Genomic DNA, 16,312 nt, shown 5'->3' with positions numbered 1-16,312 from the left:
CGGGCGGGACCTGCGCCCTCAGTGCCTTCAGCGCCCTCAGCGCCCCCTGCGCCCTCAGCGGGCCCTGCGCTCTCAGCGCCCTCTCAGCGCCCCCTGCGCCCTCAGCACCCGCTGTGCCCTCAGCGCCTTCAGCACCTTCAGCGCCCTCTCAGCGCCCTCAGCGCCCCCTGCGCCCTGTCAGCGCCCTCAGCGCCCTCCGCACCCTCAGCGCCTTCAGCGCCCTCTCAGCGCCCTCTGCACCCTCAGCACCCCCTTGTGCCCTCAGCGCCCTCAGCGGGCCCTGCGCCCTCAGCACCCTCAGCACCCTCAGCGCCTTTAGCGCCCTCAGCACCCGCTGTGTCCTCAGCGCCTTCAGCGCCCGCTGCAGCTCGGTATCGTCCCTGCAGCCGCGGCACCGCCACCGGCCCGGGTCCCGGGGCCTCCTCGCCTCCGCCGGACCCTGAGCGAGCACAGGCCCCGCGCACATCGCTCCGGCCGTCACTAATGGACCCCGCACATAGCTTTTCCACCGTTCCCCAGCCTGCACACCGCATCCACGGTCACAGCAGCAGGACCTGCTCGCGGCCGACAGCAGTAAAGAGAGACCCCAGTGGCCATAACAGTCCTGCGTGAACAAATGGAGGTCCTTGAARCGCTCGTTGAAARRGAGACRTTTATGCCTAWTKCATCACAGAATGGTTTGGATTGGAAGGGACCTTAAAACTCATCTTAAAGCAWGGGCAAGAATACCTTCCMCTAGAYCAGGSTGCTCCAAGYCCTGTCCAACCTCACYTTGGACACTTCCAGGGATGGGCAGCYACAGCTTCTCTGGGCAATCTGTGCCAGTTGTCCCTCAGAGAAGAATTTCTTCATAATATCTGATCTAAATCTACCTTCCTTCAGCTTAAAGCCATCTCTCCCTRTCCTCTCACTCTAGGCTCTTGTYCAAAGTCCCTCTCAGTTCTCTTGAAGCTCTTTTAGCACCTTGAAGGGGGACCCTTACCATCCAGTGGGACCCTTCTCTTTTCCACGTAAACACCCCCAGCTCTYCCAGCCTGGCTCCAGAGAAGAGGGGCTCCAACACTTGGAACATCACTGTGGCCTCTTCTGGACTCATTCCAACAGGTGTATGTCTTTTTTATGTTAGGGATGCCAGAGCTGGAGGCAGCTCTGCCAGTGGGGTCTCACACTAGCAGAGCAGAAGGGCAGAATCCCCYCCCTTRTCCTGCCCCCACTGCTGGGGATCAGCCCAGGGAACTGGGGTCTCTGGGTTGCACACACACATTACCAAGACACATCAAGCTTCATGTTCACAAAGGATTTTACTCCTTCTGTCACCTTTCRAAGTCTGGGACTTTTCCTCAGCATGTTTTCTCTCAAGTTTCAATKTAGACAAGCAGAAAAAGCTGGTAAGGCAGGAAACAGGAAGCTGAAGCTCCAGCATTTGGACAGGGCACTGCTGATCAATGCCCAGCAGTCCCTGCCTGGGAGGAACATACTGACAGAGATGTTCTGCTCTGGGTTCCCTTGAGTATGTGAAGAGTATTTGCTAAAGGTAAGAGAAAACTATATGTACACTTGCTAATTTTCTTGCCTCTCTCCTTAAAACTGGTCATTCCCTGGAAGGGATGGGGCTGGTCTAATTTTTGCACAGAAGTTTAACTAATGGATGAGACAAATGRTTTTCTCAAAGCACAGTTAACTTTTCCATAGCTTTTCCAGCAATGTTTTCCATAGCTTTACCCCAGCCAAAATCTCACTCAAAACCTGACACATTTATTCTTCTGAATTCACAGATTCAAGTTAGTGCTTTTATTTTTGAGGGCCTTTTATTAAATATGGTTAACATGACAAATATGGGCTCTCCATATTTGCAAAATTGTCTCCTAAATCTGTATCTATAGCTCATATTTACCTGGGGTATAAACACAATTAGAATAAGGCATACAAAAGGCTTTCAGCAACATCTTGTTTCACCCAAGACATCATTGTCCCCATCATCTTATAAGGCATTTTCCCCTGTGGTCAGAAACACAAATGTAAGCTAACAATAAAATATATGAGGATATTCTGACATGTGAAACAATGATTATTTGCTTCGATGACTTCTCTCTTTGCATAGAGCTGAGGAGAGCATTTTAATTTACTGCAGATAAAAAAATCTGKTTTTTATATGGAGTATGCACATTCAGGATGGTTCAACACATTTTTATGTACATGCAAATTTATATTCTACTTCTATTTTTACTTCAGCRAAAGAAAATATAATCCTATTTTTCATCAGAAAAGTCTGAGATAATCAATGGTGAAGCCATTTCCACGTTTACCCAGTTTGTTCTTCAAGTACTGATGTGGGCAAACTGTTTCCTGGTCTTTTCATAACATAAGAATTTTTATATATAAGAATTATGATGAAGAGCAAGTATGCCAGCAGTGCTGTTTCAGCTGGATTCATATTAATAATGAAAAACTCTCAATGGAATGGAGGATAAGCCCCCTCAGAATGAAAGTGTGGCTCTGATACACTGGCTGAGCAACTGGACATTTCCATATACATAAAAAATCTAGGCAAAATACAACAGAAATGGAAGAACTGAGATATGAAAAAAGGGAGAACAAGAGAGAATTGGCACCTGTCTCAAACATGTGGGTCCCATTCTGATTCCCTGTAACATCCTTTCATATCCCCCAGCAGCACCGTGGCAAGAGGAGCAGCCTAATTCCACTATAATGCTATTAAATACCACCTAGTGTGCATTTCCAACGAAGACATAGTACATTTCCTCAGCTATAGTTCATCCTTCTTCCCACACTTCAGAGAAAGAAGGTTTTATTAAGTAGCATTTCYATTATGACAGACATGAATGCAGGAGAAAAGCCTGCAGCTGCATTCAGTGATTTAAAACACACCAGCAAGTACAAGTATCATTATCCAGGAAATCAAGTCACCCAAAGCCTCTTCACTGTGAAGAGGCTGAGACTGGGAAGGTTCACAGAATGCTGAGAAGAGACAAAGGATCAAAAGCAATGTTCAAGGCATACAYAAACTTAAGAAAAAGGTGCTTTGAAGTCTACACTTGTTTTTCTCCCTTTAAAAGTTTATACTATGATATGGAAATAAAAGTCATTGTGTGGGTGGGGGGAAGGTCCTCACCCAGCACTTTTTCTAAATCAAGTTCCACAGTTTTGTTTTTCTTAAAAATAAGTAATTTATAATTTAATACCTGTTTCAGGATACTCAGATCTGTGGTGCTGTTAACAGTGCACTTAATTTGCATTATCCATTAAAAAAAATTAAAAAGCAGCTCTGAACTTTGCTTCTGAGACGGAAGCATGTCTCTGAACGAGCAATGATTGCTGTCACTCTTCCTTTGTATTTTTCAAGGCCTGAAGTCTCTCTAAAAGGGGTGGGTGGGAATAATGCCACATTGAAAAGATCCAGTCAGAAACAGGGAATCCTAAATTATCTTTGTTCAGCTTGATCAAAGCAGAATATAGGTCYTTAGCCTTCCCAAGTTCCTTGGCAAATGCATCTGCTTGAAACTCAAATCGTCGGCTTAATACAGTCAAACAAAACGAGAGAACCTGTGGAGAGAAATGTATTTAAAATTATTTTAAAATTTAGCTATCTGCAAACTCTTTCAATGCCAGTAAATGCTACCATATCTAGCTTCCCCACATCCCACACATTACTGTGGCTGCAGACTGATCTCACTAGGCTTTATCCAAGCCATACCTGAAACTGGGAGTCTTACCCAACATGCAGCACTAAGCCTGATTATCAAAATGAGACACCCAATATAGCCCCTAGAAACTTCAAACTTCCCTGACAAAACAGAATCATTATTTAAATAGGATGATACTTCAGTGTCTATGTCTTGAAAACAATTTACCTCATTGTAAGGTGAAAAAATGAACTGGAAAATAATCATCAAGCCTATCAGGGTAGGCTGGGTGTCATAGAAACCAAATGCAGCAAAGAGTTCTTTTTGACCAATCAACACAGCAAACAAGAAGAAGCAAAGGAAGGAATTCATCTAGAGAAAAGAAAAACATTCTTTATTAAGGTAAGTCATTATGTAACATCACATAAATAGATTTGCACAAGGATGCCACTGTGAAAAAATAAGATTACTTTTGACCTAATATACAGARAGGAACAAACAGCTGGTCTTTACCTGCTTTCTGCAAATGCAACAGTAAAAGAACCACTATTATCTGCCAAAAAAAAAGTAACGAAGGGAGATGAAAAAGCAARAAGCAAAGAGAAGTGAGGAGGGAGTACAGGATAGAACCCATTTCCTTGGAMTTAAGCATAGGCTCTAAAAAGTTTAAAGCCAAACAAAATGTGTCTRTGCTGTGTTGTACTTCTATTCCTGGAAACAATCTATGCTTCTATTTAAACCATGCAGCACTGTGTACAAGCATTGTGCTTGCCTGGCATTTTAGAGCCAAGTGGCAGGACCATGCCTTACCAAGTTTTCTAGAGGGGGTGATACCTTTTCAAGCTATCTAAGTGGTCATTTGGGTTTTTTTTAATAATACAGTAAGTGCCAGAATATTGTTGGTTACTGAAACACAGGGAACAGAAAAGAAGGATGGCTGTGATAACGACCARCCAAAAGAGAAGTTATCAGACTTTGCAGAAGAATTTGTGAAAATTTCTGAAGAAGAGGATATAGTGTATCTATCACAGCAAAACAGTAGTATCTAGAAAWTGTATCCAAAGACAAATTACATGAGTTAGCTAAGTGGCAAATGCAGTGTACTCGTTACTAGGTAGCAGGGATCAATGCTGGTGTAAGAAATTGGAAGGTAAATTGCCTTAAAGCAAAAAGCAGAAAGGGCCGCACTGAAACGCCCCCATGCAGGGAGAGYGGTCAGGATTGCTCTGTTGATGTACTGTGTGGTATCAGTTTATGACATGAYACCTTCAAGAGCATTGACAGATTTGGGATGTGTATTCAGTGTTTCTCTCCTACCCATCAGTATTGTTGCTTTTACTGTTTTCTTATCTCATTGCTGYYCTTATCTCCACCAGAGATCTTTGCRCTTTATGCCTCCGATTCTCCTCTCCAATCTGCCACAGAGGGGAGGGGAAGGGGGAAAGTGGGGGAGTGAGAGAGTTATTTTGGAGTCTTGGTGCGGACACTGAATTGGGAGTAACATTCATAAATCATGACACAGCTTCAGAAGGCTGCTCGGATGAATTCAAATGGCAGCAGACACGCTTTCTGAGATGCTTACTACAAACCAGATGAAGCAAGAGAGGGAATAGAAAGGCCAGTATGTGTTCACTGTATACAGAGCAAACAAAAAACCCAAACMAACTTTCTGTCAYACACCATATGAGATGAATGTACATCAAAAAATCTGGAAGAGGGCAATTGGAAACAGCTATAATTACAGATGTTCCAGGAAAATAAAAGGGCTTATAATAACTTACCTGGCTGATGATTATGTTTTTGACAGTATGACCTAGTTTCCAGTGACCCAATTCATGACCAAGTACAGCCAGAACTTCTTCATTTTTACATCCTTGTTTCTTATTCTGAGGGAATAACAAAGCAGAAGTATTAACAGGTGTGTCTGAACACAACCAAATAAAATTCTTACTGCTGTGTTTTCCCTTGATCACTTAAGTGTTCCTAGATCAGGCCATTCCCTTTTAACAGCAGAAATACACATATAATGTCCTGCTGAGCCTTCTTAATGAAGGTACTCACAATAATATAACCTTTTAAGTTTAAGAAGATTTCTTCTGTGAAGTAGTGCTCTCTTATTTCTATGTATGCAGACATGTTGATGCAAACCTGAAAAAACACTGGAAGATTTGCCTTCCAAACACTTTCCTACCAGCACTTCTTCTCACCCTATTCCTATACCTACACTGAAAGCAGGTATTCAGAGCTGCACACTTTCAGAGGAGAATTAAGAGCAAAGCCCTYTTCCTACTCCCTTCAACACAAGATGTTAATATAAATAATACAATAAAACCAAACTCACTTTGGTTTTAGACTTTGTTTCTTCATTCTCACCCTCTTCTCCTTCTGCTGGTTCTTTGTTCAAAGCAGAATAGTCTTCCAGGAGTGTGTCAAAGAGTACTATCCGCTTGTTCTTGAAGAATCCATAGAAATAAGCATTGCTATGAGAAGAACGTTTAGAACCTGATGGCGAAAATTGAAATAGCATGATCTGAATAATCCCATGCACTGAAGCCTGTACAGTATGACACAGACCAGATTCTTCCAGAGGAATTCTCCAAGTCCCCAAATCAACAGTAGACAAATTCAAGCASATCAGTTTGCAAGCTGAAGCATATTCTAAAATCTAAATAATGATGACTCCAATACAGAAATGTAGTGTGTAATCACTAACAGCACTAAAACCATAAGAGCAGTTGTGAACATCTAATGTCTWAGAAGCAAAGCAAGTTCTATTGCAATTTCAGATTTAGAGTGCAAAGAGCATTCTGCATTGACACTGCTATAGGCAAAAAACCTGTCCTAAATTATGTAAAGTTCTTTCAAATGTGTCAGCAAAGATGAATGGAAAGCCTTTACCACCCTCTCCAACAGCAAGCTTCCASCATTTTAGCTCTTTATGCCATCTCACACTGCTTTCACAAAGTCAATTAAAAACACCTCTGAGCCTCACAGACAGGACACAAAATCAAAACAAAATTTGGGAAATATCCTGAAATCAAGTTCAGACAGAAGCAAAGTGGAAAAATCAACAGTAAAGTACTCCATGAACATGGAATTGAAGTGACGTGGCAGCTGGCATGCTCCATGTTATATTCCATGACCTCAGAAAAAAGATGAGAAATTCAGTATGAGAAAGTGAAAAAAATTAGTCTCAAGTAGAACGTGTGAGACCTACAAGCTACAGCATAAGAAACCATCCCTGTGAACATTTCAAGAAATAGGTAYCTTTAACTTTCAAGACTTTTTCAACTGTTTTACCAAGGACTTTGAGACAATTAAGGCTAAACTGAGACTAGAAAAGTTAAAAAGCTATTCCCTTTGTTTCACAGTTCAAAAATTGCAATCTTGACTACTTTTGTGCTTCTAGTCCTGACTGAGCTGTATATTTCCATTCCACAGACCCAGGACATTGCTCACAACCAGAGGCTGAGTTCAGGCAGTGCACTGAGCTTCAGGAAAAATCAAGGAAAATGCTACAGACATTGACAAATATTGCAGTACCTGAGCAATGCAAGCAACTGCCCTATTACATCATCCACAATCAGTGCTAAAAGCCTTAATGCCAATTTAAAATTACATAGCCATTTTATTGAAAAAAAAACCAGACCTCACCTTCAACAACATATACTTTAGTCAATGGGAAGTCAATGCTCTTTGCCATTGTTTCAATTTGTTGCTTGAGCTCTCCCTCCGGAAGCGGAATGAATTTATCAAACAAAGGTGCAATATAGTCTGCATAGATTGTAACAAGCACCTGCAAACACATGCAGATATTTATAACAGGGCATGCAAACATGTTTAGTACTACAGATGGAGCAAAAAATTCAAAAAGAGGAAACAATTTCAGAAAAAGACACTTGATAAAGCAGAGTCCTGTATGAAGTGGTTTTGAAAAAATATACCAGTTTAAATATTTTTATACAACATTAGTCAAGGACTTTGGTTTGCCTTTGTCTTGGGGAAAAGAATTCTAAGGAGTTTTTTTTAGGAGATATTGCCCCACTCAACAGAAATGAGCTTAACATTCCAACAGACTGGGAGTAGCCCAAAAGACACCCAAAAGATAATGGCCATCAGCAAACATCAATGAACATTTACCCTAGACTTGGGCCCCCTGGCATGGTTAGAGACATCTAGTCTGGGAAAAGAGAGATAAGAAAGAGGACCCAATAATCCAGATCCAACAGAAACCAAATAGTAAGGATTACACAACTTTGGACCAAGAAAGCTTGGACTTCAGCTGAGAATTAGTTCCATCAATGGGATTGACTGACCCATATTTACTGTTGAGCTAACCTGGCAGGTTTTATTACATCACTGTAACATAGTAATTAATTCTTTTACTTGTTAAGGTGTTTTTTAATCTACAAWTTAATGACTATATGAAACAGTACTTGTTTAATTTCTGCCTTGGGKGAGCACTGATTTGTATATTGAGCAAAAAGGCAGTAGAGCACTGTGCTGAAAGAGATAAAAAATACARYCCTCACAGTAACAACAGAAACYACCAAATACTTRAGATAYAGATAAAAAGTTCCTTYTATAAAAMAYCTAAAAATATCAGCTACAATTCAGTGTACAAAAGAAGCTATATAAGCAKAACAATGAAACATTGCTACTTCCCTTAATACCAAGCAATGCACTGACARCTGTGCAATAACCTACAAAAAATGCCCAATGGAAACATCACTGAGCAAAGCACAATCTCCTTTGTATTGCCAATCTGCTGGCACAACTAATAGGAGCTATTATTCCTGAACAAGTACATTGAGAGCAAGACACTCTGTTAAAGTTTGTAGACATTAAAATTCACAGGAGATTTAGATTTTTCTTTGCTTTCTTTCAACTRTGTTCAGCATGCTGGGCCATGCCARTAAGCTAGAGTTTGGAAGAAACCCAAACATCTTCCCATACTCACCAAGGAAACAACTAAGGTGAAGAGCCAGGCATAGATAAAGAAGTAGTCTCCCCCTATTTTAATAATGTAAAGGAGAAGGGATGTCACTGGCAACAGAATACACTGAGTCACAACAAACTTCTTGATAGCATCCTTAAAAAAAAATCCCAGCGTCTGCAAAGAAAGGATAAATTATATCAGTGTTATGTCAATGTAAATACTAATATGCCATTCTGGTTAGTGAACTGATCCCTTCAGTTAAGACAAAGGGTGAAACAGCAATGCCAGTGTCATAAGAAAATCTGAGTCACTCAAAAAGGAGCTCTCCTAGTGGCCCCTCACAACCACATGGACTCAAGCCCATGCAGATGCAYTCTTCATTAGTAAGGCCTGATCCAAATCCTTATTTTGTGTTGCACATTCATAAAGGAGAAAGGAAAAATTGAAGGTTATCTGTCCCTTACTTCRTTTACCAATCTATATCCCAGACATTATCGATTCTTACAAAATAAAAGTGCTCTCAAGTGTTCTCTTCTACTGCAGCTACTGTAAAATGTTTTCTCTTTAACAGCTGCCCCAATTCATCTTAGTTTTCACTTACCACAAAGCTAATTGTCCTAACTTGAAATATACAGAAATCCTATTACAGATTTTCAGCACTACATWGGGCATTCTACTCCAAGCTTCTAGTGACATGCAGTTACAGTCAAGTAGCTATCTGAGGTTTTAAAATTAGCCTAACTTTAACAGAAGCAAGAGAAATTTCAAAGACTTCTATCTGAATGAATCTGATCTAGTGTCTCTGCAACAAAATTAGATATTCATCAAGCTCTAAAAGATTAGTATGTAAAGATCTTTCAAACAGGGCTGTACTGAAAAGCCCACACTACTTTAAAGAGCTTGYCTAGAAAGAAAAACACATTAACTACAATCCATTTACCTCATATTTTCATTTTAAATCTCTCTTTACTTGCAGCTCCACAATCTAGGAGGAGCAGAGCTAGAAAATTGCATGTTGTCTTTCATCTTTGCTGAGTCTCTTTATTGCTTCCTAAGGCAAATATGACTTTGAGAAAAATGCTCATTTTCAGCAAAACACTCCTACAGAAGGAAGAGTCTATTGGAAGATCAGCTGAGAAGCAATGCTAGAAATTCAAAAGTCTGGCTGGCACCAGGTGTGAACTTGGCTTATTCAATCAGGGATCCAGCCCACCAGTCTGAAATGAGAGATGGACATTTGACTGTTCATAAGGCATCTGGTACCTAGACATGGCCTCAGCCTTCAGCTCTCAGCATGAGGACCACTGCCATGAAAAAACGCCAGGAAAAGACCATGAGGTAGCTCAGTCAAGCATTTAATCTCCACATGTTTCAGTACCAAGTCTTCCTTTTCTCGTTTGATKAGGCACTGGCAATAGTGAAGCACCCAGAGAGCACAGCTCTCAGGATGTTCCCAYATACCCAGAATACTGCTTACCTTGCCTAAAGCAGCAATGAAACCACATGGATTCTGCAAGTTCTCAAGGCCCTTTGAAAGAAGCCCAAGCTTCTTTAAGTGCAGTATTTGACACTTTCCTTCTGCAAAGGGGCAGGGCCTGATCAAGTCAAGCTCTCCATCCATCAGCTACTCTGCTGATTTGCTCTAACTCTACTGACAATCTTTGAACTTTGGCATGCTGGACATGAAGAGCCTGCATATTCTGGACCAAGAAGGAACTCACTCCTCACTAAGGCAGGAGAAGCAATCAAGGTGTAGGCCTGATGTGACTACTCAGCACTAATATGAGAGACAAGAGCAAGAGATGGCTTTTGATGTGTGCTTAAGGATTCTGAATGTCAAAAGGATGGCTAGGCTAGGCCAGGCCACAAGCACATTGCAAGGACTAGGACTCTGCCAACCTTTACAATTTTTGAGTACTGCCGAACCAAAGCGATAGCCAGAGAACAACCAAAATACATTAWAGAGAAAAGATTGATTGACTCATGCTCTGGAAATGTTGGAACATTCCTTTCTCCCTTGCTGGGAGCAGGATGCTAGCCTGCCAGCGTGCTCACTGTCAAGTGTGGAGAAGGGATTAGGATCCCCAGGACTGTACCTCAGAACCACCTGGGACATGACTGTGGTCAGAAGCATGGGCTCACACAGAGCCTGYTGTTGCATGGGCATTTCTGCAACAGCCACAAACTGTCATTGCTCAGATTTGTATGCAGTGATAATAGATATGTCCCTAAAACTAATGATCTTTGGCACAGATATGGACAGAGCAGTCTATCTAACCAATCTGAACCCATTAAGTCAGTGTAAGTGCTCTCTGCAATACCTGTTGATTGAAGCCATGTTTCTCTTCTATGACAAAAGTATTATACAAACTCCATGGGAGACCAGTCACTGCACTGAAGAGTGTTGCAAGCAGCAGAAACACCAGTGACTGAACAATCTGAAAAAAAACCAAAACAAAATCACCTGATATTTACTGACCCATACTAACAAATATCCTGGGTGTTAAAATGGCTTTTAGATCAGTGGTTTAACTGAAACCGGTTAGAAGCTGAAGCTACATAAATTCACACAATTAACTTGTTTGTGATGGTTAGATTATTGCTGACTATAATATCTTACTAAGCATTTGGAATAAAAATTTGGATACATGCCCCATCAGAACAAAAGCAGCATAAGCAGTAGCCTCAAATTTCTTATTCTTTTAGTGTGCAGGTAGATAAATTCTAGGATTAGTAAAAAGACAACACCCAAATAAAGAGCTCCAAAAAACCCAGCCYACCACTTCATTTGACTCAAGAAAATACCAGACTTTGCTTTTAACATATAAGGCTGTTTTAATTAGTAAGCTAATTTAAAAGCAAACCAATTTACTATTACCAGTTCTCAGAATCACACAGTCATTATGTACACCAGAAAACATCTGTTATTTTTACTGTATTATAGGTTAGCTAAATCTCATTTTTAACAAAATACCAACTTAAAAATAAAAATTACTATTGCAGTAGGGACCAAATACTTYGACAGAAATTTGAAGCCTACTTACCTCATATTCTGGTCCAAACCCAGCACGACCAGAGATCTGACCAGACAGTTTCCAGAGAAAAGGAATTCCTCCACAGAGGAGAATCATCTTGAAAACAAAAACACATAGCACAGAGGCAGTGTGAAAAACATTGCCATCTTAGCCTACTAAATTTTCAGAATTGTAAGAACCTTTTAAGGGTGAATAAGACAAGTTTTAAAAATAACTTTTTGACACCCCTCTGATCTTAACAGTGATAAAGCAAGCCTGGAGTATCTCGCAATAGTTAATTTTTATTTTACAGAAGTAGAGAGAAGGTAGGGTTCTTTTTTTCCTGTGAAATACGAGCACATTTCCAAGCCTATTTCCTGTAGACTTTGCTGCTATATTGTCTCAGACATGAGGTATATCTTTAGAAGATGTTAAAGCTCATGTGCCCTGTGGCCATATTACCACAAACATAGATCCATATTGCAGCCTCTTTTCTTGAAKAGGAGCCACCTCCTCTCCTAGAGCAGAGGCTCACCTGCTCAGACAAAAGCCCCAGTTTCATTTTCAGTACTGGAGCTGCTACAGTCATTTGGAAGCAAGCTTCATGGTCTTCTTGTGTCTGCTCCCAATATCTCCTGACATACTGGCTGCCAAGGAACGGGAAGTGAACATTTGGGGTACACCACCATCAAAGAAATGCCCAAGCCAGAGCTACTGAAGCAAATGTTCACTGCAACTTACAGCCAATCTGGCAGCATTCCTTATACAACTCAACTCGTAAGTATTTAACGTTTGCTTTCTTAGCAAGTGATGCATCACAGTATTTACAAAAATCAGTTTTCAAGTAAGCAGTCTTCCAAYACTGATAATATCAGCCTTCTCATACTGATTATTTATTTATTTATTTATTTAGAAAASGCTTACTCTTACAATCTAAWTGTTAGGGTGCATTTTCAGTGTCAGCAGGCGATGGAAAGGACCCAACTACGTGCGGTGGTTTCAAAAGCTCAGTGGAGTGGCAGCAATGGCAGGTGACAGTGGCCATGTGGGTATTGCACTAACCCCAGCCCTGCACCCTCTCCTCTCACCAGTCCCACCAAAGAGAACCACAACCCTTCCACTTCATCTTTCCTGATCAAAACCATCCCCTCTTCCAACCTGACATGGTGGTATTGAATATTCAGCACCAAAGCTCCACTTCCCTTGTTTTGTAACTATAAAATCCTCCTCTACAGAATACTTGTAAGCTTTAGACCTGACAATCCCAGAAGTACCAACCCCCGAACAAAGACAGCTATTAGCAAGTTGTTGATACTAATTAGTTAAAAAGAAACCCAAATGTAAAAGCTTGAAAAACCGGCATTCAGGTTCATCAACTTTGGCCACAACAGCCTCTTTCAAGTTCAGGCAGTTCCCAAAGCCAATTAAGAATGTATTTTAGGCTCTAAAAAAGTAACAAACCCAGACAGCGAACACCACCTCACTTCAGACCAAATGTGACAAACACAGGACAGATTCTGAGAAACAAAAAGACACAGCTCAGCATAACAGACATGTAGAGAAGATGCTGTATGTACCCTACACATGAGGGCTATCCCCTTCACAGAATATAATCATGGAAACTTTTAGGCTAAAAAACTACTCTAAGATGATTGAGTCCARTACAGCACTGCCAAGTCCACCACTSACCCATGTCCCATTCACAWGTCTTTTAAATCCCTCCAAGACTCCACCTGTGCCCTGGGCAGACTGGAGAAMTTTTTCATCCTGGATAAACCTCCCATCAAGGGTTTAACTTGAGACCATTCCTCTCATTCTCTCTTGCAATGCTTGGCCAGCCTTTCAATCAAGAAATACMATGYCCWATCTAAAACTCCTGCRTCACAACTTGAGGCCATTTCTTCTGGGGCAGTCACTTGTTTAGTAGCTACAATGTTTTGGGCAACCATAACAACAGTAGGCCCAAATGAATAAGCACAGACTACTGATTCAAGTCTTTGAATAGCAGGGCACTAAATTCAGTGGCAAAAGATGCTCATTCCAATCATGAATATTTTCTTTAGAAACAACAAAGAAACCTGTTTTGGCTAAAGTTCTTGAAATCAAGAAAAGGTTCAGATCCTTTTGACTCATTGCACTTGCTAGGTGGTTCCAGTTCACCTTGCCCACCAATACACTGCCAGAAAGCAGCTTTGATTTCCAAATGAAATTCTACCTCTAAAATCAGTCAGAAACGCAAAAGCTTTTCAAACTCATATAAAAATTGTCTCGAGTTCTACTGAGCATACCAAAAATCCCAAGAAGAAGAATACAACAGATTGCACTGGCACAACATCCTTGTTACAAGTTTGTGCAAAAGGAAATGAAATACAGGTCAAGGTGCAAAACAGAGATCAGGAAATGTGAAAGTTAAGAGGTGTCACAAATCTCCAAGTACAGGGTTTGCATCATCGTTCTACAGTTACATGACTGACTCTMCAATCCCATTTTCATTATCTTTTATAACTGACATTTCTGTTTTCTTAGGTTCATCATGAAGTAGGATCATGTTTCAATTTTACTTTRCAATGCCAGGCAGTTCAGGATTTGTTTTAGACACAGTTATGCTATTGACGACCAATGCGTTTCAGCAGTTGAGTTAGAACAGGTTTCCCTTCTCCTAAGACTGTAAATCACACATGTAAATATTCTGTTGTAACTTAATGATTCTGCTTTTTCATATATGTGAACATTACTTGCCCTGTGTAATTCTTCTTACACTTCAGAAGTATCCATTGGTACACTCCCTGTTCTTACAGGCTGCTCTTTTTACCTTCTACAATTGCATTCCTACAAACACAGGGAAAGGTCTGCATTTTAACAAYTTCAAATWAYTCAAGCTSCTTAATTATTTTGCAACAGAAACTACAATAGAATCTAATTRAAATGTAAGGTAACACTGTAGTTGTGCAGTATTACTCAGCACTGCAGAAAGAAATTACATATTTTCTGAATAATTACTTCTTTTTGTGTAGCAWATACAGCCACAAACAAAACCAGACTATAAATGTCAGAGTTAGACATCAGAATGCCAATGGTGCAGCTGCATGGGATCACTAAGAACCAAAATATTTCACAATTCAAGTACATAAAAATATCACATGAAACATACTTACAGTGCCCTCAACCTCTGAATAGAGGCCTGACCAAAAGCTGAAAGTACTTTTGTCCAGCTGATAAAGACGAGATTTTTCAAATGTTTCTGAATCCATGATCTGTCCCAGTTCCTGAGGTACATGTGTAGTTGTTCTATACACCCGCCTCTGAAAAATTSAAGATAAAACTTAAAGTCTAATATTTTAAAGGAAATAAATAAGATTTAAAAGTAAAACATAAAATTATCCCATTGGCCACCACAGACAGTTTAAAAAAAAAGAACAAACAACACACAAAGGAACAAATGTTCACAAATGTTCCTAAATTCCTCTTTTCTATCCAGTTCCAAATATAAAATTGAGGCATAATTATTATGTTGTAGCCAGGAACTGAATTCCTGGCTTAATAACTTACTTAGAATACTTCAAATACAGATCACAAAACTGCTTTTTCCACAGGATGTGACCTACTGCACCACAGTTAACAACTAAGCTGATTTTCAAGTCAAACACCAGATCATCCTGTGCGAACCATGTGACTTCACCAGAACACAGACCTACAGAGTGACTGCACAAACAAGGTGCTATTTTGTTTTCAGTAAAGAACTGCCACTTTAAATTTTTTAGAGACCAGAAGTCTTTTCCCTCTGCTGTCTTGTTTCAGTATATTTAGCTCTTCTCTAAGGAAAAGCTCCTACCCTTWGTCACCTCAAACCACATTCTCCCGTGTGAGAGAGGTGCAGTGTCCCCGAGCCCAGGGTTCACAGGAGCTGGCAGCAGCGCTCCCTGCTTTCCGCAGCATTCCCCACCCGCTGGGCCTGCCAGGGCCGGGCGTGCAGGGATGCTCCGTGTTCCTGGCGCTGCAAACACCCCGGTGTGTGGCTGTTCAGCCTGCTCTGCCCTGCTCTGCCACACCGGGCAGGCTCGGGGTGGAGATACGGCTGGCAGGAGACACTGGCCAAAGGGACACTCGGTCCTGTGTGTTGTATTCTGCAGTAAGAGGGGGCTGGGATGTGGCTGTCACTCGGAGGCTGCCCAGGCATCGCCTGCTCGGGGATGTGGTTGGTGAGCGACGGCCTGTGCAGCGCTTGCGACGTTTCTCTCCCCTTTCCTTCACCTGTTAAACTGCCGTTGTTTCAACAGCGTTTCCTCATTTTTACTCATCCCGCTGTCTCTCAGCTGTCCCGAGGAGGACCGAGCTGCTGGGAGTGCTGAGCCGCCGGTGCCCCTGTGGCACTGACCCAACTCTCCGCTGTGAGTGCTCCCATCACCCGCCACCGCGGGCTGAGGCCGCGCCCCAGACAGGGCCGAGCCCTCCCCAGGCCCCGCGTCCCTCGGCCCCGGCCACCCTCCACGTGAGGCACAGCCCCGCTCCGCCAGCGACCATCCCCGCCAGAGCCCCACCGACCTGCCGGTGCGCCAGGAAGGCYTCCCAGAGATAGACGGCCCACGARAAGAGCAGCACGGAGCAGAAGATGCGGCGCTCGGCCGGCAGCTCTGCCCACAGCTCTCCTGGCAGCGCCATCGCCGCTTCACCCGCCGCGCGCTGCGGCGCCGCCTAGCGGCCGGAGGAGCCGCGGG

At 41.9% G+C, this 16,312-nt stretch overlaps 1 protein-coding gene across 3 annotated transcripts; it reads right to left on the bottom strand.

The window, feature by feature from the left end:
• Positions 1–2,098: 2,098 nt before the first annotated feature.
• On the bottom strand, positions 2,099–16,287 carry ZMPSTE24 (zinc metallopeptidase STE24). 3 transcript variants are annotated; one of them, XM_057380271.1, is made up of 10 exons: positions 16,140–16,287; positions 14,753–14,899; positions 11,628–11,714; positions 10,905–11,021; positions 8,605–8,757; positions 7,299–7,440; positions 5,986–6,146; positions 5,426–5,530; positions 3,873–4,016; positions 2,099–3,564 (listed from the first exon to the last, which is right to left on the bottom strand). In XM_057380271.1, the coding sequence occupies exons 1-10, from the start codon at positions 16,254–16,256 to the stop codon at positions 3,340–3,342; spliced, it is 1,398 nt and encodes a 465-aa protein (XP_057236254.1). In that variant the 5' UTR covers positions 16,257–16,287; the 3' UTR covers positions 2,099–3,339. The 3 variants fall into 3 exon arrangements, with proteins under 3 accessions (XP_057236254.1, XP_057236256.1, XP_057236255.1); XM_057380273.1 differs by lacking the exon at positions 16,140–16,287 and adding an exon at positions 15,849–15,972; XM_057380272.1 differs by lacking the exon at positions 16,140–16,287 and adding an exon at positions 15,147–15,208.
• Positions 16,288–16,312: the final 25 nt, after the last annotated feature.

The sequence above is a fragment of the Malurus melanocephalus genome, unplaced genomic scaffold, assembly GCF_030028575.1.
Source record: "Malurus melanocephalus ecotype Western Australia unplaced genomic scaffold, MMel_1.1 scaffold_442, whole genome shotgun sequence".
Classification (NCBI taxonomy): Eukaryota; Metazoa; Chordata; class Aves; order Passeriformes; family Maluridae; genus Malurus; species Malurus melanocephalus.
This window is presented reverse-complemented; position numbering and strand designations above follow the sequence as displayed.